This window comes from Pituophis catenifer, unplaced genomic scaffold, assembly GCF_029215685.1.
Source record: "Pituophis catenifer annectens isolate HBS135680 unplaced genomic scaffold, rPitCat1.0.hap2 SCAF_3, whole genome shotgun sequence".
In the NCBI taxonomy this organism is placed as follows: Eukaryota; Metazoa; Chordata; class Lepidosauria; order Squamata; family Colubridae; genus Pituophis; species Pituophis catenifer.
In genome coordinates this window covers 200455648-200475186 of record NW_027256883.1, presented here as the reverse complement: position 1 = coordinate 200475186, position 19539 = coordinate 200455648, and the positions used below count along the sequence as shown (strand labels likewise).

Below are 19539 nucleotides of genomic sequence, written 5' to 3'. Positions count from 1 at the left end.
GACAGTCCTCTTAAATTTAATCACCAATAAATGCATTTGAATTGCAACTCCCAGCTAACAAGGCTCAGCAGGGAAGAACTGTTTTAGACATTCATGTGGCAGCAAGGTGAAACAATATGGATTAAGCTTTTAAATATGCGCTAAGATGCTTGCTTTGTCTTATAAGTTCTTATTTTGCGCGGGGGGGGGGGAGGAGAGAAAAATTGCAGTAGGAATTTCCTAGTCTCTGACAAAAAAACACATTAAGTGCATTTCAGCAAAAGAAGACACAGAAATAATAGGGAAATGGAGAATTTGGAAGGAAATCACACTCTTTCTTTTTGTGTCTTTCTACTGCTAATTAACAAGAGGTTAAGAACAAAGGATACTTGATACTCATTATTCTCAATAAAAGCCATGGATTGAGCTGTCTTGCTGAAATCTGGCTTCCACCAATAAAGAATCATGATAGAAACGTAGCTTACCATAAAGGCCTGATTACTTAACCAATATATTGAAAAAGGCAGCAACATGAATATGGAATTGTGTTGATTTTTTTTGTCTTCAGTGACTATTTGTTTCCCTTTGGCTGAACTTAAATCAACTTTATAGAGTTGCTATGAGGATTGAATAGAGAAAATACAGGGATGTCACCTTGAATTCAGTAACAAAATTAAATACTTAGATATTTCAATAAGTAGTTATTTTCTTATTTTTTTAATAATGCCCTCAAATAGTATGTTGCAGTTCAAAGTGTATTTTGAAAAGGAGTAGTTTTCTAAGAAGGATCCAATAAATAAATAAATAATCACTCACTTTCCTTAATGTCCTCTAAATCAGCATTTGGATTTGAAAACTACACACTATTAATGAAGGCTTATCATTTTTAATACTCTTGTGTTTAAAAATAGGTTGTAGACATTAATGTGATACCCCTCTTTTGCAACTCAGATCTTAAACCTACGAAAAACACAGTTTGAATTTTGTCACATTCAAAACCTTCTGAAATATCATTAGACAAGAATCTGTTCTGCCAGCTTCAACTCTTAAAACAACTGCAGTCTCTTGGCCCATTACAGTCAATATCATTGATTTTACAACAACTTTTTCTTCAGAGTGCAAAATGGGACAGATGTGATCCTCAAACTTCTCCACAATGGGCAGGGCCAAATAATTGTCCCTACGTTTTGCAAAGGAAGGGGAGGGGGAATGTTAAAAGATAAAATTGGTAATTTAAGCCTTGTGTAGTATTGTAATACATGTGAAACCTCTTGATTCCCCCAACAACCTCCACTCACTAATTCCTAGCTCTGCTTTTGAGAGAGGTTCTCAAAATGCCAGTTTAGTGTGGCACTTCTGCTCTACAGGGTTCCAGGCATTACTTGTATCTGCATGCAGCCATGGGGCCCAGGATCTTCAGCATATCCAACAGGTTCTCTGCCACTTAGCTTCCCTAATATGGAGGGCATTCACACCTGGATACCTTCTTTATTGACACATCACCTGCTTGGTGGGTAGATTCCTCAGCCACACAGGAGCAGGTGCTTTCAAACCTCTATACTATCTTAATGTGTTGGGTTTAAGAAAAGGTAGACCATAGATTAAAATGAAATTTCATTGCATACAGCTCTCAAAGAGTCACCACCTCCAATATACACTACATAAACATGACAAAATAAAACAAACAAGCAAACAAACAAACAAATAAATAAATAAATAAAATACAAAATTATATTGGAGGCGGTGACCCTTTGTGAGCTGTATGCATCGAAATTTCATTTTAATGTATGCCGAATAGTGTACATTCAAAATGACAATAATGTTATTATTCTATTCTATTCTATTCTATTCTATTCTATTCTATTCTATTCTATTCTATTCTATTCTATTCTATTCTATTCTATTCTATTCCATTCCATTCCATTCTATTCTATTCTATTCTATTCTATTCTAAAAACGTGCTGTCTTCTTTCCACCTTTTAGGATGGCAGCTTATGGCCTTCGGAAAGCACAGTGTCAGGAAATGGTGTAACAGAGGTAAGGAACGGACATGAAATTGAGGATAAAGCCCAGCTCTTGGTTTGCATGGCAACCTCATGGTTTTTTCTCTTCCTTCTCTCCAGCAGCAAGTCTATACACCAAGGCCTACCGACAGACTAGCCGTCCCATCCTTTTTGCAGAGAGACCGCTTCAACAGATTCCAGCCAACCTACCCTTATATGCAGCACGAAATTGACCTGCCCCCTACCATCTCCCTCTCGGATGGAGAAGAGCCGCCTCCTTATCAGGGGCCCTGCACCCTGCAGCTCCGAGACCCCGAGCAGCAGATGGAACTCAACAGGGAGTCGGTCCGAGCTCCTCCCAACAGAACCATCTTTGACAGTGACCTGATAGATAATTCAGTCTACGGTGGGCCCTGCCCTCCGAGCAGCAACTCGGGCATCAGTGCGACCTGCTACGGAAGCAACAGCCGAATGGAAGGGCCTCCTCCCACGTACAATGAGGTCATTGGCCATTTCCCGGGATCTACGTTTTACCAGCACCAGCAGAACAACAGTGGGGTGCCTTCGTTCCCTTCGCCTTCGCCCATCAGCAATCTTGAGAGCACAACGATGTGGAACAAAGAGAAGGACAAACAGAAAGGGCACCCTTTTTAAAAGAAAAAGAAAAAAAAAGAAAGGAAACACTCTGCACTTCTTGATAAATAGGAGGGGGGTAGTATATGGAGACGGGGACGGGGGGGCAGAACCAAACACCCTTCTCCACCTCTGTGTAGTATAAATATTTACATGTTATGTTTGGTCTGAATGCACAAGCCAACAAAACTTGCAAAAACATTTCTTTGTTGAGCTCTGTTAGGAAGATTTTGATTTTTTTTTTCCTTTCTAAATAAATCTACAGCAGTCCTTTCCCGCCCCTGCCCCCTCCTCCTCCATTTTCCCCTTTCCCCAGTTTTGTATCTCGTCGAATCGCGCGTGTGGATGCTACAACTTCTTTGTTTCATTTTGTTTTATTTCACTTAACTTTAAAGATTGAAAAAAAAAATATTTGCACAAAAACATTTGTTTAAAAATCTGCAATATATATATAAATATATATATTAAAAAAAGTAAGAGAAACTGTATGTGTGTGGGGGTGGGAAGCAGGAGTATTTTTATATTAGAAGAGGCCTATTGAAGGGGAAAAAACGATGTGTTGTGTTTTTTTTTTCTGAACTTAGAATATAAAACATGGCAACTTTTGAGAGCCGACTCAAGAAAGCATGTATGACGTTGTAAAAAAAAGTGAGAAAGAGAAAAACAATAGGAAAAAAAGAAAAAAAAACAAAAGCAGGGGTTTAGAATTATTTATATAAATGTTGAAATTTTGCACTATTTTTTAATATAAATGTGTCAGTGCTTGTGTTGGTTAGAAATCTCTTATCCTGTCTACCATAAATCTGTTGAGGAAAGTACGTTGAGGTCTGAACAGAGTCCTGGGGTGGGTGGGCGGGAGGAGAAAGACTGCATATTGTGCAAAATTTTCTTTTTTTAATTCTTCAGAGTCACATGACCCTCTCTTAGACCTCTGGTAGTTCCTTGAGACCTATCGACAAGTACAGACGGATGCCTAATAAAAGAGACCAGAACCCACCATCTACATGTATTTCATTAACTGTGAAGGGGCCGAGCATGTATAAAAATGGCCCCTTTAAAAGAATTGAACAAGGTAATTGTGCTCATGCCCCACAGTTTCCCCCTCTGTGTGCTTCAAAAGGGGAAGAGGCCATTTCTACACCTGTGAGTACATGTTTCTCCATTGATCTGATGCCTATGTATTTTCTTTGTACTGTTTTTTTTTTTGGTTTTTTTTTTTTTGCACTTGGGTGTTCATTCCCAGGCTTGTCAAGCAGCATAATGCTTACATAATCCTACATTCCCTATGAAATCTTTTTTTTTTTTTTAAGGGAACATTAAACATGTGAAATTGATTTATGGCTATTTGAAAGCATGAAAAAAATAATAATTCAAAAATGAAGAGCTTAATTGTGCAAAACGTTAGTACCGTGTGTTGGGCCCAATTGGAAGGGTCTGTTCATCCTGAACTTGTGTGCAGTTAGAACAGTGTTTCTCAACCTTGGAAGCTTGAAGATGGGTGGACTTCAACTCCCAGAATCCCCCAGCCAGCTCTGCTGGCTGGGGGATTCTGGGAGTTGAAGTCCACCCATCTTCAAGCTACCAAGGTTGAGAAACACTGAGTTAGAACAATGCCTAAGCAAGACTTTTCCCTCTTGATATCTCTACCACTTGTTCTCCTTCCATAAAAGTAGAATTTGTCTCAGAGTTGAAGCTAAAAGCGATCTCTTGCTTAGATAAACTACTTTTCTGCTCCAGAGCTTTGAAGCACCTAGGTGTTTTTATATTTTGCAAAATCCAGACCTCCAAAAAGCAAACTGGAATTGTCTGTCCTATTTTTATTGTCTTGTTAATTTCAGGAAGGCCATAAAAGCATACACGGTCATTAAATTATTTTCTTTTTTAATGACCGGGTGATGGCTTCTAATTGCCATCATTTTTTTTTTAATAACAAAATAATTTGGCGCTCTCTCTGGTTAAGATAATAAAAGGAGTGAAGGAACATCAATATTTAGAAGTTCTGCCTTTGAGATTAATGGCGCTTCTGGCCCCATGGATCAGGCACCCTGCTTTTTATAAGATTTTAAATAAGTTTTATCAGTGAAGGTTGCTCACCTGGCAAAGCCATGATCCCTGTGCTGCTTTAATTTTTTAATTTTAATTTTTAAATAGGAGGAGGGACCAGTGACCAGCATACGCTTGTCCTGTTGGGTCCACAAATGGAGTTTATTCTAAAATTCTTTTCGTTTATCCCACGGTTAAAGGAAGATGATCCTTGTCCTTCTTTACAACTGCTAATCTGAGTCTGCAGATTTTCTCCTGAGAGCCAAATGCAGTTTGCTAGTTCTACCTTGCATCCTGCTAAGTGGAGGAAAGAAACCACACTTGCCCCAAATTTCAGGTTCAAACTAAAAAGCAGGGTTAAAAAAAAAATAGGGAAGCTATATTAATCCCCCCCCCCCCTAAATCAGCATTCCACTTAGCTATTCACAGTAGTGCCAGGCACTTGGGCCAAACACTTGGGTTAAGGAAATTGCAGACAGCCCTATGCTTCATGGTCTGAAGTTCCATCTATCTTTGTGTGTCACTCCATTCTGAAAGAAAAGGACGGGGTCCTGAAGGCCACCCTTGCTGAATTACCTTCCTCTCTTGGCTGCTGCCTTTGATGGTTAACTGTGCTTTATTTATTTCAGTTGGGGAATAGGGGAGATATGTAGATGGAAATATTTCAGCTACTATGATGTATTCAAGGCAAAAGAGTCATGTTCAGGTTTTAGAAGCAAATCCATAACCTCTTAGCAATGTTGGTCTGTGTTTGCCATCTGCGATCAGGATCCTTCTGGATCAAGGGTGTACCTATCGGGTGGATTCCAAATCCTGTCACTACTGGTTCACTCGTGTGCGCGCGCTTGCATCTGGGTGGATGAGCGGAGCCTCCCTCCGCCACCGCTACCATTTTGCCCGATCCGGTGCGAACTGGTAGTAACCCACCACTGGCACCTACCTTCTGGATCATTCTGGATCAAGGGTGCATCTAACCTTCAAACAAACAAATCACCTCATGTCAACTGCTTCTTTAAAGCATTGTCTTGCTCGCTCTTTCTCTCTCCCTCTCTCTCTCTCTCTCTCTCTCTCTCTCTCTCTCTCTCTCTCTTGGATAAACCATTTTGTCTTTTGTTTACACTTTCTTTTAAGGTATAAAGGTCTGCTTGGTTGTTTTCAATCCACATGGTTAATCCATATATGATTTGAGTAACAGAAAGTGAAAGGCATAAATGACAAAAAGGAAGAGGAAGAAAGTGTTTAAACATTTCCAGAGTATCAATCTCTGGATCTCTCTAGACAATGCACAACGTTTTAAGTTTTAGCTAGGAAAGTAGTTGGTTTTTCCGAAAACAAGCCATCCTGGGCAGACAACAGAGCTTTGAACAGAGTGGAGATTAGAAATTTATGATCTCACCATATTTGCACAGACTGAGGAGAACAGGCCAATCGGTGTCTCGAGTTCAGAATTACTATCTCGATCTTTGCTGATCACTGAAAGGTATCAATATTCCTGTTTCTAATTATATCATCAGCCTTTGATCAAAACTATAAAAAAGAGGCAGTTGAGCTCACTGGACATCTTTAGCTGCTGATAAAGGCAGGGGTTCCCAACCTTTTCTATATCCCGCATCCCAGGGGTGAAATTCAAATTCTTTCCCTACCGGTTCTATGGGCGTGGCTTGGTGGGCGTGACAGGGGAAGGATATTGCAAAATCTCCATTCCCACCCTGCTGTGGGGCCAACCAGAGGTGGTATTTGCCAGTTCTCCGAACTACTCAAAATTTCCGCTACCGGTTCTCCAGAACCTGCTGAATTTTACCTCTGCCGCACCCCTAGAATGCTTCTGATATATTCTCACACCCCTTACAAAAGTAGATAATTACATGCATATAATTATGCATATATACTATAATTTTGAAACTTCTAAACCCACGTTTTCATACCCCCTGGAATATCGTTGTGCACCCCCAGTTTGGAACCCCTGTGATAAAGGAACAGCTACCTGGGCCAGTTGAGAAGTTGGCAATCTTTACGGCTACACAGTTCCAGACCTAATTAGCAGAAGGAACTGTATGTGTATACAAGGAGGTGTAATTTGGTTTTTGCCAGATGCTAACTAGGAAAGTAACATAAATGAAAGATATAAAGGCAATAACTCTTGTTTTTATGCGATTTTTGTATTACTTGAAGAAGAAGAAAGTCTTGAGAGCAACCTGACGAGTTTTAAAGTTTTAAATAATTTGGGATGCTATTTATATATATAAATATATATATATATATATATTTTAAAGTGATCGTAATGAAAATATAGAAATGAACATTTAAAAAAAAACACCACCTTTTGTGGGGGACCTAGGAATAGACAACCTCAACCTCCCTCTATAGCTCCTTAATAATAGCTTTACAACGACTCCAATTTGCAGTTTTTTTAAAGATAAAAACAAGGAATAACTCTTATCATCCTGTGAAAGTCAAAGAATTTATAGACTTTTTTAAAATGTATCTTTCCTTTATGTAACATGTCTATTTAGTGCCTTATTAAAAGAAACAGTAAGCCTCCCTTTTTTTTTTCCTTTTGCAAAAATAAATAAAAGAGGGGGAGATTCTATCATTGGTAGTGATAGGAACTTTCATAGTATGGTCACTTTTCTTTTAGATAGATCCTGGGATTTCAAGTTTTCTTTTTTTAAAAAAAAAAAAAGTCTGTACACTTGACTCCTCTACATCCAGTCTAATGTATTTATTTACATGAAGCACTCTTTGCTCATATTTTGCCATGTGCTTGTTAGGTAGCATCAATACCTGCTATGCACATATCCTACCTAGTAGGTAGTAAAATTGTGGTAGAGAATATAATCAAGAGTGTCAACCAAAAGAAACTGAAACATATCTACTGCTCTCTTGAGCCAAAATAAGTAAATAGTCATTTTTGTGGATCTTTTTTTACTTTTTTTCCTCCTTTTTTTTTTCCTTTTTTTGATCTGTTGTTTTTACTAGACACCTGTATACATAAATACAATGCCTAAATTCTCTACCATAATTAAAGGACCATCAGCATGGCTGCAAGATACTAAGTCACGGGAGTGCCTTGTACAAAATGAACCAAAATTTGGAACTGGTGTTGAGTTGGCATCGTTGGGTGCATGTTAAGATCAAGGCCATGCAATGGCATGGGTGGGGGGCATGACAGGTTGCCCAGAGCCTTTCTAAGCCCCCCATAATATGATGGAAGCAAACTTGTCTTGTGAGGTTGTCCAAACGAAACACTACAGTGGAGGAGAAAGAAATTGATCATAGGAACCGTCATGAAGTGGAGGGAGTGGTTTGCACTCAGCTGCCAACTTTGTTCCTGTCTCTTCTCTACGTTTATCAGAAGACTTGATACATAGCAGTAAAGAAAAGAAGTGACTTTTCTGTCATTGGGATGAAGTGGTATGGGGGGGGAGAATATTTAATTCCACTTCTCTGTGTCAGCTTCTATTAACTGGACAAGAGCAGGATCAGAAAAAAAATGATGGTATCTTTTCCAACAAAGAAAATGGATAGGATTTATTACACCAGGACAAAATGAAATGTCCAACTTTGCTTATTTTTTCTGAGCTGCTAATTATCTTCTTCTGTCCCTTTCCTTCTGTCCGTACTTCCCATGGGAATATTTAGTTGACTCAACCAACCGCATTGTTAATATCCATGATTGTTGCAGATCCATCCATTGACTTGCCCGTTTGGGTTTTCAACACCAGTCTTGGGTTAAGAAGGTCCCAGTGTATCTTTATTCCGTGAGATCTCTCTTAAAAATTAGTTTATTTAGGTGGACTTGTTCTCCCCATTCAAGGTATTTTGGCCTCAACCATGAAAGTATCTATTACCCCATTTGTCCTTTCACTTAAAAAACTGGGAAGCTGAGTGTGCATTTTAACATAACACAACTGCAACTTCACTGGTTGTTGTTAAGCCATTGCCTCTTCTGACAAACATTGTTACATGGAAAGCAGACATTCAATAACCAAAAAATAATTGTGTTCCCATGCCAGGTAATTCTGCAATTGTTTGGTTTTTGACCAATCATGAATCAACTCTAGGAATTCTGCTGGGTCCCTCACACTTAATAGAAGTGCGACCATAGGAATTCAGAAACCTGAACTCACTTGAACAAGGAGTCCCTATCTATTGGGCTTCCTTTTTTCACACTTGCTTTAAGGGTTCCCGAATCAGTTCACCTTCCTCTGCCATTTTTTTTATCTCCGCATCTGTTGCAAATAATTTTGTGATGAAGTCCGCAGCACTAATAAGCCGGTAACCTTGCTTTTTAAACTTTTGTATTTTTTTCAGTCCTGCAAATATGATCCCAACACTCTTTCACTCCTGTCAGAAATTATATTAAGAATTCATTTGTATGTACTTTACAGAGTAGACTTTTTCATCAAATAATAATATGAAATTATCTTCTTTCCCATTAAATTGAAAACCAAGCCGGGCAGGGAGAGGGGCTCATTAAGCTATATGAATCTGGCTCTTTCTTGGCCAGCAAGCCAGAACGATAAAGGTAAGATGTTAACCTTTGACTATAGAATGGAGGCTGACAGCTCAGAAAGAGGTCAAATTAGCAAAGTTGAATGGCCGAAAAAATAGGCTTCATTTATATTTAACAACCTGTAGCTACCTGCTTATTTGTTAAAAGGTTTAATGATCAGATCAGGTTGTATTTTAGAAAAAAGATCAATATTTCCTGGTACATAAGAAAGCCAAAAAGCATTATTAAGACCAAATCCAGTGGAAAACAACCCTTGTCATGGAGAATATGGATTGGAAATAATAGTGGCGGGTTTGAGCAGGTTCTTAAAATTATACAAGATTCAGAGTTTCTACATTTGTAAATCTAAGATTTAGAAATTGGATTTATTAAGGTAGGATGTGAAAATTGGTCATAAGTGATGAAAAGAATAAAAATATCACCCTTGAGAATATCTTTTTACTTACAGCTGAATCTTGGGGAAAAACATGCATGAAATGATACCTTTAATGGGGAAAAAATCCACAACTTTCCTTCTTTCAGAATCGATTTAAAAAGCTAGATATGTAGCATAAAATTTCTAGCCAAGATGAGAATCTGTATTCTCGAGTATGATCTGTGCAACACTATACACGCAAACATACATGCACACAATTTCCCCCGTATATGATACACAAACTAAAAGGATTGGGGAAGAAAAACTAAACTTTTCCATAAATTGTGCTTTCAGATTATTTTGCTGTAATATAGAAGCTCATGGAGTACTATGTTAAAAGTCCTGATTTGCCTGCCTTATAGTCACATTTCATTGTATTTTAATATTTTCTTCAATTTCCAGTTGCATTGCTTTTGGCTTTGAAGTTTATTATATGCAGTCCTGTATCCTGAATTTTTGTTCAACTTTAAAAAAAAAACTTATGTAAACAAAAGACAGCACATGCAATGCAGTACTTATCTATACTTAGCTGTTTTTGTATGAATATGTACTCTGATGCCAATTTCCACAACTCTTGTAAAATGCTTCTTGTGTAACAGTAACCAATAGTGGCAATGATATGTCATTCTATCCTTAAAAAGCTGCAATACTTAAAAACAATAAATTTTACAATACTTTGGATTGCTTGCCTTCCCTTTTTTTTTTTTTTTTTTTGGTTTGTTTCACCTAAACCTGTTTTCTCTTCAAAATAACAATAGCACTTAAATTTATATACCGCCTGACAGTGCTTTACAGCCTTCTCTAAGCAGTTTACAGAGTCAGCATATTGCCCCCAACAATCTGGGTCCTCATTTTATAGACCTTGAAAGGATGGAAGACTGAGTCAATCTTGAGCTGGTGAGACTCGAACTGCTGAACTGCTGGCAGGCAGCAGTTCCCATAAGTAGCCTGCAATACTGCATTCTAACCACTGCACCACCACGGCTCATAGATGCACCATTTATGTTTTGAACGAATTAAAAGAAGAACCTGGTTATGATTTTTGCATTAAAAAATAATAATTGAGCATTTCCGTGGATCAAAGCTAGTAATATATTATGGATTACATGATATTTGTCCTCTTCAAATCAACTGTAATCTACTCTCTGGAATATATGCATGCTAGGTTAGGATATGTTGTGGATGCCGGTATATGTGCATTTGAAGGATTGTCTTTTTTGGGGGAAAAAAGCATTCCAGGTTTACATTATGGTATTCATAGAAATGACAATTCTTTTCCCGAGAAGGTAATTTTTGATGGTCAGAAGTTCATAACTTTTGTTCACTGTCAACACTTGTAAGAGAAGAACAGGCAGAGCCGGGGGACGGAGTTAAATACGTCATCAGCTTAGAGTCCTTACATTGCCGCAAACTATCCAAATGCAGCCCCCACCCCATTGAATTCCTTTGATCATTATGTAGCGCCAATTTAGTCCTGAGCCTTAGTTGACTAAATTCTTATGTGTAGGCTTGAATAAATGTTGTATGCTGCAAATTAACAATGGTCCTGATTCTTTGTGCCTGACATACTACCAGTTAGAAACATATAAACACAGAAAAATTGACAGCAAAAAATGACCCGGTATCCACTGAACCTAACCTTTGAGGTTTTTCGTTTGTTTGTTTTTGGTTCCTTTTCAATTAATTGATTTATTCTATTTCTAGTTCATTTGAGGATCTTTAGCTTTCTCCTTCCACTTCCCTGTCTTCTTCCTACTGCGATCAAATCAGAGCGATCACATTAAAGTTATCACTGGAAAATTCAAATGTTTGCAGACTTTTATTGAGGTCTTTGTTTTATTTATTAAAAAGACAAGGTGGGCATTATTTGTTGCCTAGTGACTGATTTAAAAATGGCCAGTTCCACCTTGGCCATTTATTCTCATTTATTATTTATTTCTTCTCATTTATCATTTGAGAATAAAACTGCCAGTAATACAAAGTCTCCATAAAGATTCGTGATGCGACCAGGGGTGGGTTCTAACCAGCTTGCGCTTAGCTCTGCTGCACCTCTCAGATGGGCGAAAAAAGAAGAAATATAAGGTCGGAATAATGCCAGGGCGGGCGGGAGGGTCCAGCTCCCGAAGAAAAAGAACCGGTTCGGTGACGTAATAGCGTCACTTCTAGCGGCTCGGCCGAACCGGGCCGAACCGGGAGCAACCCACCACTGGATGCGACCATGTTTGAAATATGCATAGTTTTCATATCATACTTAAGACATAAAAGGGTTAAATTAATTATTAAATATAATAAGCAGTCTTGAGGAACCTTTAAAGCCAATTCTTACAGGGCATCTAATGAAGACAACTTTAGCCCACAAAATGTCTGTATTAAGAGAGAGGGAGGGGAGAGGGAGACAGAGAATGAGAGGGAGGGAGGGAAAGAGAGGGGGGGTCCTTGGTGCTCTCTGAGCTTTGTTGTTTTCTTGCAGATATTTCATTACCCAAACTAGGTAACAGTTAATTTTTTAAAAAATGTTAGCGTTGCAAAAAATATTTTAAAAATGGCATAACTAGCCAGCCTCAAAGGTTTAAGGGCTGGAACAAGGAAAGACTGAAATATCTGGAATCTATTTGAATTCTGCATTGTCTGGAAAAAGCAGAGAGGAAATCTCATATTCTTATTATTAAAGAATATGGTATGAGATTCAGTACAGAAAATACTTTACAAAAAGCCAACCTGGTGCAGTAATGAAATTCATTAAGACAATCTGCAGCCACTGAGCACAAATGTGAACCATTTTTATCGTACAGCAGTTTCAAAAACAGCTGGCTATGCAAATCCTGCTGGATCAAACTAAACTTAGAGCCTTGGTGGCACGGCAGACTAAAGCACTGTTAAGTAGCACCAGCTGTCTGCAATTACTGCAAGTTCAAATCTCACCAGGCTCAAGGTTGACTCAGCCTGCCATCCTTTCGAGGTAGGTAAAATGAGGACCCGGTTTGTGGGGGCAATAAACTGACTTTGTATAAAAAAGAACACCGCTTAGGGGGGCCCGAAAGCCCTACTAAGCAGGTATATACAAAAGTATGAAGGCTATTGCTTAACACATTGTAAGCCACCCTGAGTCTCCGGAAAAGGGCAGCATATAAATCGAACCAATAAATAAATAAATAAATAAATAAATAAATAAATAAATAAATAAATAAATAAATAAATAAATAAATAAATAATAAATAAATAAACAAACAAACAAACAAACAAACTGGATTCTCCAAATTTGCTATCTGGGCCATCTGTGGCAGAACACAGACAAGAGATCGCAGCCCTTGTCCAATAGTATTTGCAATTATCAGAATAAAAAATATTAGAGGGGCAAATTACAAAGGGTGCTCTTGCTAAAAAATTGCAAGTGGCCCAATAGCCCATCTTCCCAGGGATTTTGTTCCAGTCTCTTCACCTAAATTCTCAGGCTATTCCTTTCCTCACCATTATTTCTACCCATTTCTCAGTGGGCTGGGTTTGCAGGGGGAGTATAGTTTTAGATACAGATACAGATTGAGTTGGAAGGGACCTTGTAGGTCATCTAGTCCAACCCCCTGCCCAAGCAGGAAACCCTACATCATTTCTGACAGATGGCAGTTCAGTCTCTTCTTGAAAGCCTCCAGTGATGAAACTCCCACAACTTCTGAAGGCAACTTCTGTTCCATTGGTTGATTGCTCTCACTGTCAAAAAATTCCTCCTTATTTCCAGATTGAATCTCTCCTTTTTCAGTTTCCATCCATTATTCCTTGTCTGGCCTTCAGGTGCCTTGGAAAATAGCTTGACCCCTTCCTTTCTGTGGCAGCCCCTCAAATATTGGAAGACTGCTATCATGTCTCCCCTGGTCCTTCTCTTCACTAGACTAGCCATGCCCAGTTCCTGCAACCATTCATCATATGTTTTAGCTTCCAGTCCCCTAATCAGCTTGGTTGGTCTTTTCTGAACTCTTTCTAGAGTCTCAACATCTTTTTTATAGTGTGGTGACCAAAACTGGATGCAGTACTGTAGGTGTGGTCTTACTAAGGCTTTATAGAATGGTATTAGTACAATCAAGTATCTTGATTGTATCCCTCTGTTAATGCAATTTAGGATTGCATTGGCTTTTTAAATTAATCTCAGAACATATGTAAATTAATCTCAGAACATATGTGTATATATATTATATGTGTGTGTGTGTTTGTGTGTGTGTGTGTGTGTGTGTGTTTTCTGAGGTTTTCGTGGGTGTTTGTAAGTAGGTCTTTGGTTATTCGGGTTTTCTCCCGCGTAAAATTGGAGGTGTCTTGGCAACGTTTCGATGAAGTCTCATTCGTCATCTTCAGGCTGGTGTTCTCGGCTTCGTGCTTTTAAGAGCTGCGATCACACACATTGCTCCTAGAAGCATGAAGCCGAGAACACCAGCATATATATATATATATATATATATATATATATATATATATATATATATATATATATATATATATATATATATATATATATATATATATATATATATATATCTTTTTTCTTTTTTCATAGGCTTTTATGTGCATATTCTTTCTAGCCAGGTTTTACCTATGTAAACTTAGTTGTTCTTCAGCCCTAGGTTCTGTGAAATCTCATTCACAAGTTCTTGGGCCCTTTTTCTGTTGACAAACTGCAACTCTGTGTTGCTTCCTGGGAGACCCAGATAGCTATTTCTACCTCTTAAGGCGTCTTCAGTGGGCCACACCCACTTCCCAATTATCCTCCCTGTAAAAGGCATAATGTATCTTTTTTCTTTTTTCATAGGCTTTTATGTGCATATTCTTTCTAGCCAGGTTTTACCTATGTAAACTTAGTTGTTCTTCAGCCCTAGGTTCTGTGAAATCTCATTCACAAGTTCTTGGGCCCTTTTTCTGTTGACAAACTGCAACTCTGTGTTGCTTCCTGGGAGACCCAGATAGCTATTTCTACCTCTTAAGGCGTCTTCAGTGGGCCACACCACAGGATAATTGGGAAGTGGGTGTGGCCCACTGAAGACGCCTTAAGAGGTAGAAATAGCTATCTGGGTCTCCCAGGAAGCAACACAGAGTTGCAGTTTGTCAACAGAAAAAGGGCCCAAGAACTTGTGAATGAGATTTCACAGAACCTAGGGCTGAAGAACAACTAAGTTTACATAGGTAAAACCTGGCTAGAAAGAATATGCATATATATATATATATATATATATATATATATATATATATATATATATATGTATGTATGTATGTATGTATGTATGTATGTATGTATGTATATATATATATATATATATATATATATATATATATATATATATATATATATATATATATATAAATTTTCTTACTTCTTCGTAGGGTTTATGTGTGTTTTTCTTCTAGCCAGGTTTTCCCTACGTAGCCAAGGTTTTTTTGTAGCTCCAGCTCAGTAGAATCTCATCTACTCGGTTCTGGGCTTTTTTCTTTTCTAACACCTAGCAACCTCTCACTGCTAGGTGGGAGACCTAAATAGATCCATTTCTAGCTTGTTAGCTGTCATCAGTAGGCCACACCCATATCCTCCCTGTAAAGGCATAGTATCAATTTTCTTACTTCTTCAAAAGCAAACTCAGAGAGCACCAAGGACCGCTCAAACCTAAGAATTTCAATTTCACGCAACCGAGTGAGGAGAAGGAACCCCTCTTCCACCAGTCCACTTGGATTTCACATTACCAAAGGAAGGAAGTAGATATTCATTCATTCATTCATTCATTCATTCATTCATTCATTCATTCATTCTGCTTATCTATAAATGGGTGCCCATTTTACAGTCAACTCTGCATCTATCATTCTACAATCATCATAGTATAAGTGGATGAAAATGGAGACAGTCCCTTTTATCTCTCCTTCAACAATTGGCTGATTGAAATCATTTGTTTTCCTATGAAGGGGATGAGTAAAAGACAATTAGTATAGACTAGAAATTTCCTTCTAAAGCTGTTATAAATGCACACTGCCTTTTCCCAATACCTATCTGGGCTACAAATGCTGGTGTTGTTGTTAATTCAGTTATTTAATAAATATACTCAAATTTGTGAGAGCTTAAAACAAGATTTAGGAAAAGCCCGAAGACAGTTACATTGATTAATACTCTAATTCAGCCTCCAGTTCAATAATCCATATAATCCATAATTCCAGTTCCAGCGAACTGGAAAATTAATTTCAAATTATCAACCTCAAACTGGAAGATTATTTCTTTTCTATTCTCTGTGTGTGTCCTATTTTCTATTATTTTCTATTTTATTTTCCTTTCTTTTACGCAATATTTGCAATTTTGAATTAACATTTTCCATAAAATATCATTAATGGAGCACATTTAAGGATACCATCTTGAAAATCCATCACATCTGGCTAATTACAGCTTTTATGGATTTGGGGCCCCCCTGAGGGTACATAATACTGAAATACTATACTGAATTGTGAACCATGGTGGTGCAGTGGTTAGAATGCAGCATTGCAGGCAAACTCTGCCCACAGCGTGGAGTTCGATCCTGACCAACTCAGGGTTGACTCAGCCTTCCATCCTTCCAAGGTTGGTAAAATGAAGACCCAAATTGTTGGGATTGCTGACATTTCTAACAGTTTAGAGAGTGCTGCAAAGCACTATGAAGCAGTATATAAGTCTAAGTGCTATTGCTGGAGCTATTGCTATTTTACAATTGTAGATGGTACCAAACTAAGTTGTGAAAGCACTATGGAAGTGATAGAGAATAGAGTGTGCAGTATGTGATATTGTCATTATTTTTCTTATATTGCATAAAGGAAAATCGGTTTCCAAACCAATAAGACCTGACCTTTTCATCAATTCCACACAATCATTATTTTCATTTCAGATAATCTGAGCATGGAAGTATTATAATAAGGGGGATTTTTTTTACAAACAGTGAGACCCAGTTGGGTGTAGAGGTTAAAACAACTGGGAGATCATGAATTCTACTCCTGCCTTAGGCACAAAGTCAGCTGGGTGACTTTGGGCCAATCAGTTTCTCTCAGCCCTAGAGAGAAGAAAATGGCAAACTCCTTTTTTTAAAAAAGAAATTTGATTAAACAGTGCAATTACATAATAAAACCTTAAGCAAACTAAAAATAATAACAGAATAAAAAGAAAAGATGGAAGGTGCAGAAAAGGAAGAGCAAAGGGGAAAAACAAGTGGGAAAGAGAAAAAAATAAGAACATAGTAAAGAAAAAGGAAAGAAGCATATATAGAACTAACTTCCCACTTAAACAGAACAAATATAAACAATTTTAATAACTTATCACATTCTCCTAAAATGCCACAAATGATCCCTTCTGCCCATATTTGTTTATCTATAAACAAATCCACAAAACCTAATTATTTTAATCCTGATATCAGCTAAAGTCTTTTAAGGGTTAAAAGAGATAGCATATTTAACTGTGATCAAATAGACCAACTTTACATTCCTTTACTTTACTTTTAACAACCTTGATGTGTAGTCTCTTCAAATAATGTCCTAGAATTTGATTTCTTTTCCATTTTTTCTTTGTTCTTTCTGACAAAATTCTTCAAAACAAGTCTCTTTTGTAAATTCAATATAGGAAAATTACCCAGGTATTTTGGTTTATTATTTGTACATCCCTTTTAATTATTAAAATATCAGATGGTTTATTTAGTATGTGCAGAGTAATAACATGTTTCACATCATTCTTGTAGCTTGAAACTTTTAAATCCACTTTCAAATCAGTCTGAATCTTTCAGGTAGAACTTGTTCCTCTTCCTTAATAACCTTCACTTATAAAACTTATTTAAAATCTTGAAGACACTATTAAAATTAATTTGTGGGTTCATTGTTCAAAACTATGCTTCAGTATCTGCTTCAGTACTGCTTCAGTATCTGCCCAATATTAAAATAAATACTATTAATAATATTAAAATAATTTACTTCATTCTGTCATTGTGAGTCAAGTTTTTGCTTGACTCACAATAAGTCAATGCTTAACGCATTGTAAGCCGCCCTGAGTCTCCGGAGAAGGGCGGCATATAAATCAAATTAAAAAAAAAAAGTTTGGATATTCTTCTTCTTTAATTATAATATTTAATTCTCTCTAGTTTCATTTAGTGTCCAATTTTTAAAGTCTTATTATTATTTTTTATTTTTTTTAAAAATCAAAGCAAAAGCCTTTTCCCATAGGAATGATTCTTTATAGTTAATTCCAAAATCCTATTTCAAATGTATTTGGACCCTTAATCCAGTCTAACTTTCTAAAATCAAAGTTTTAATCACCTTTTTGCTGTTTATTCAAAAAGAAAAAAAAAGTTCTTAAACTTGTAGCCAAAACTTCTTTCACTAAGGATTGAATGAAATTACCCCAGTGCTATAAAACTTCTTATCCAAATCCAAAACTTCTTAATGACTTAAAAGCAGATAACAAGCAATTTCCAAATGTGATTAGAAAAAGAAGTATGCACACTTAATGTTCTTTCAAAGGCACCAACTGTGGTTTGAACAAGATGGCTATTCCCTCATCTCCAAAAGCTCTAAGCCTTCTGAAGAACAGTCTCTTGCCATCTACTTGCAAAGAGCCACTGTCTGGAGCACTTGTGGGCAATCTCAATGCCTCTCCTTATCTAGAGAGGAATTGTCAAAGAGTTAATGCACTCTCTGGCTCTTCATTCCACTCATGGTCATCAACTCCATTTTTCACAGAGGCAACTTCAGTCCACCATTTCTTCCCCAGAAGTCAAAATGGCAAACCACTTCTGGAAACCTTGCCAACTTCAAAGGCTAGTCCAGACAATCACCAGGAATGAAGAACTGACACAGAAGCACAACTTGCAAGGATACTTTATGTCTGTCCAATTTCCATTCTGTCTTGCTCAAGGCATTTCAGAATAATTTCTTTAAGGATACTGTCAGCTGCCGGTTTCAAAGAAGGGAAAAATGCATTTCCCCCCCCCCACCTACAGTATAACAGAGTGTTGTACACCAACTCAATTAAAATGAAATCAATGCATCCAACTATCTGATGGAGAAGGTAGCACTCCATTTCCAGGGAGGATAAAATACGGTTTAATATTCCACCTTCAAAAAAAAAAAAAAAACGGCAGCCCATCAGAAAACAAAAATAGCTGTGCTGAATCCATAAAGTGTTTTAGCAAACTGGCACATCTGAAGAAATCCTATACTGTACTATAACCAATCAAGAAAAGAGCATGCAAGCTTTTGAGGTCCCTGAACTTTTCATCAATCTAAGTGATACAAAGAAAGGAGGGAGGGGAAAAGTCATGTTAAAAAGTCAGAATAAATAAAAAGATGTTATTTCTTGTCTTGTGATCTTGAATGTCTTATTGCCAGGTAGGTACTAGAAGTAAAATATAATATCCAGCCTTATTCAAAGCCATTCCTCATTCCCAGTTCTAGAATTAATTGGTGCGAACAGCGGGGCCTCATTGGAATATGTGCAATTATCCTTGGTGGCAGTTCAAAAGAGTGTGAAGAACACCTCCTTTCTTGAAATGTCATGTACGTGCAATTTCTCTTTCAGGAGACATCATGACAAGTATGTTTAGCGCCCACAATTGGGATCAGCAACTTGGCCGTTAAGTGAAGCAAGTGCTAAGCGAAACCAAAGCTTTCCTTACAATGATACTTCAACTTTCCTTTGCGTTGGAAATACAATGATTGGCCACAAAGTTACTTAGTCATTGTACTGTTGTACCTATGAATATTTCCTAAAAAGGGCAATCATTAAGACAGGACTACTGTACTTGGAGAGGGACATGGTGGCTCAGTGGCTAAGACACTGAGCTTATCGATTGAAAGGTCAGCAGTTCAGCAGTTTGAATCCCTAGTGCCGCGTAACGGGGTGAGCTCCTGTTACTTGTCCCAGCTTCTGCCAACCTAGCAGTTCGAAAACACGGAAAAAATTCAAGTAGAAAAATAGGGAC

At 37.6% G+C, this 19539-nt stretch overlaps 1 protein-coding gene across 4 annotated transcripts in view; it reads left to right on the top strand.

Moving 5' to 3' along the window:
* The window catches only part of PMEPA1 (prostate transmembrane protein, androgen induced 1), an 88189-nt gene extending 84755 nt beyond the window's left edge, over positions 1 to 3434 (top strand). For 3 of the 4 annotated variants that reach the window (XM_070940078.1, XM_070940080.1, XM_070940081.1), the window contains 2 exons: positions 1963 to 2016; positions 2103 to 3434. In XM_070940078.1, the coding sequence (XP_070796179.1) occupies positions 1963 to 2016; positions 2103 to 2636 (588 nt within the window). In that variant the 3' untranslated portion in view covers positions 2637 to 3434. The remainder of the gene's footprint in view (positions 1 to 1962; positions 2017 to 2102) is intronic. The other variant, XM_070940079.1, reaches the window with a different exon arrangement.
* The last annotated feature ends 16105 nt before the right edge of the window (positions 3435 to 19539 follow it).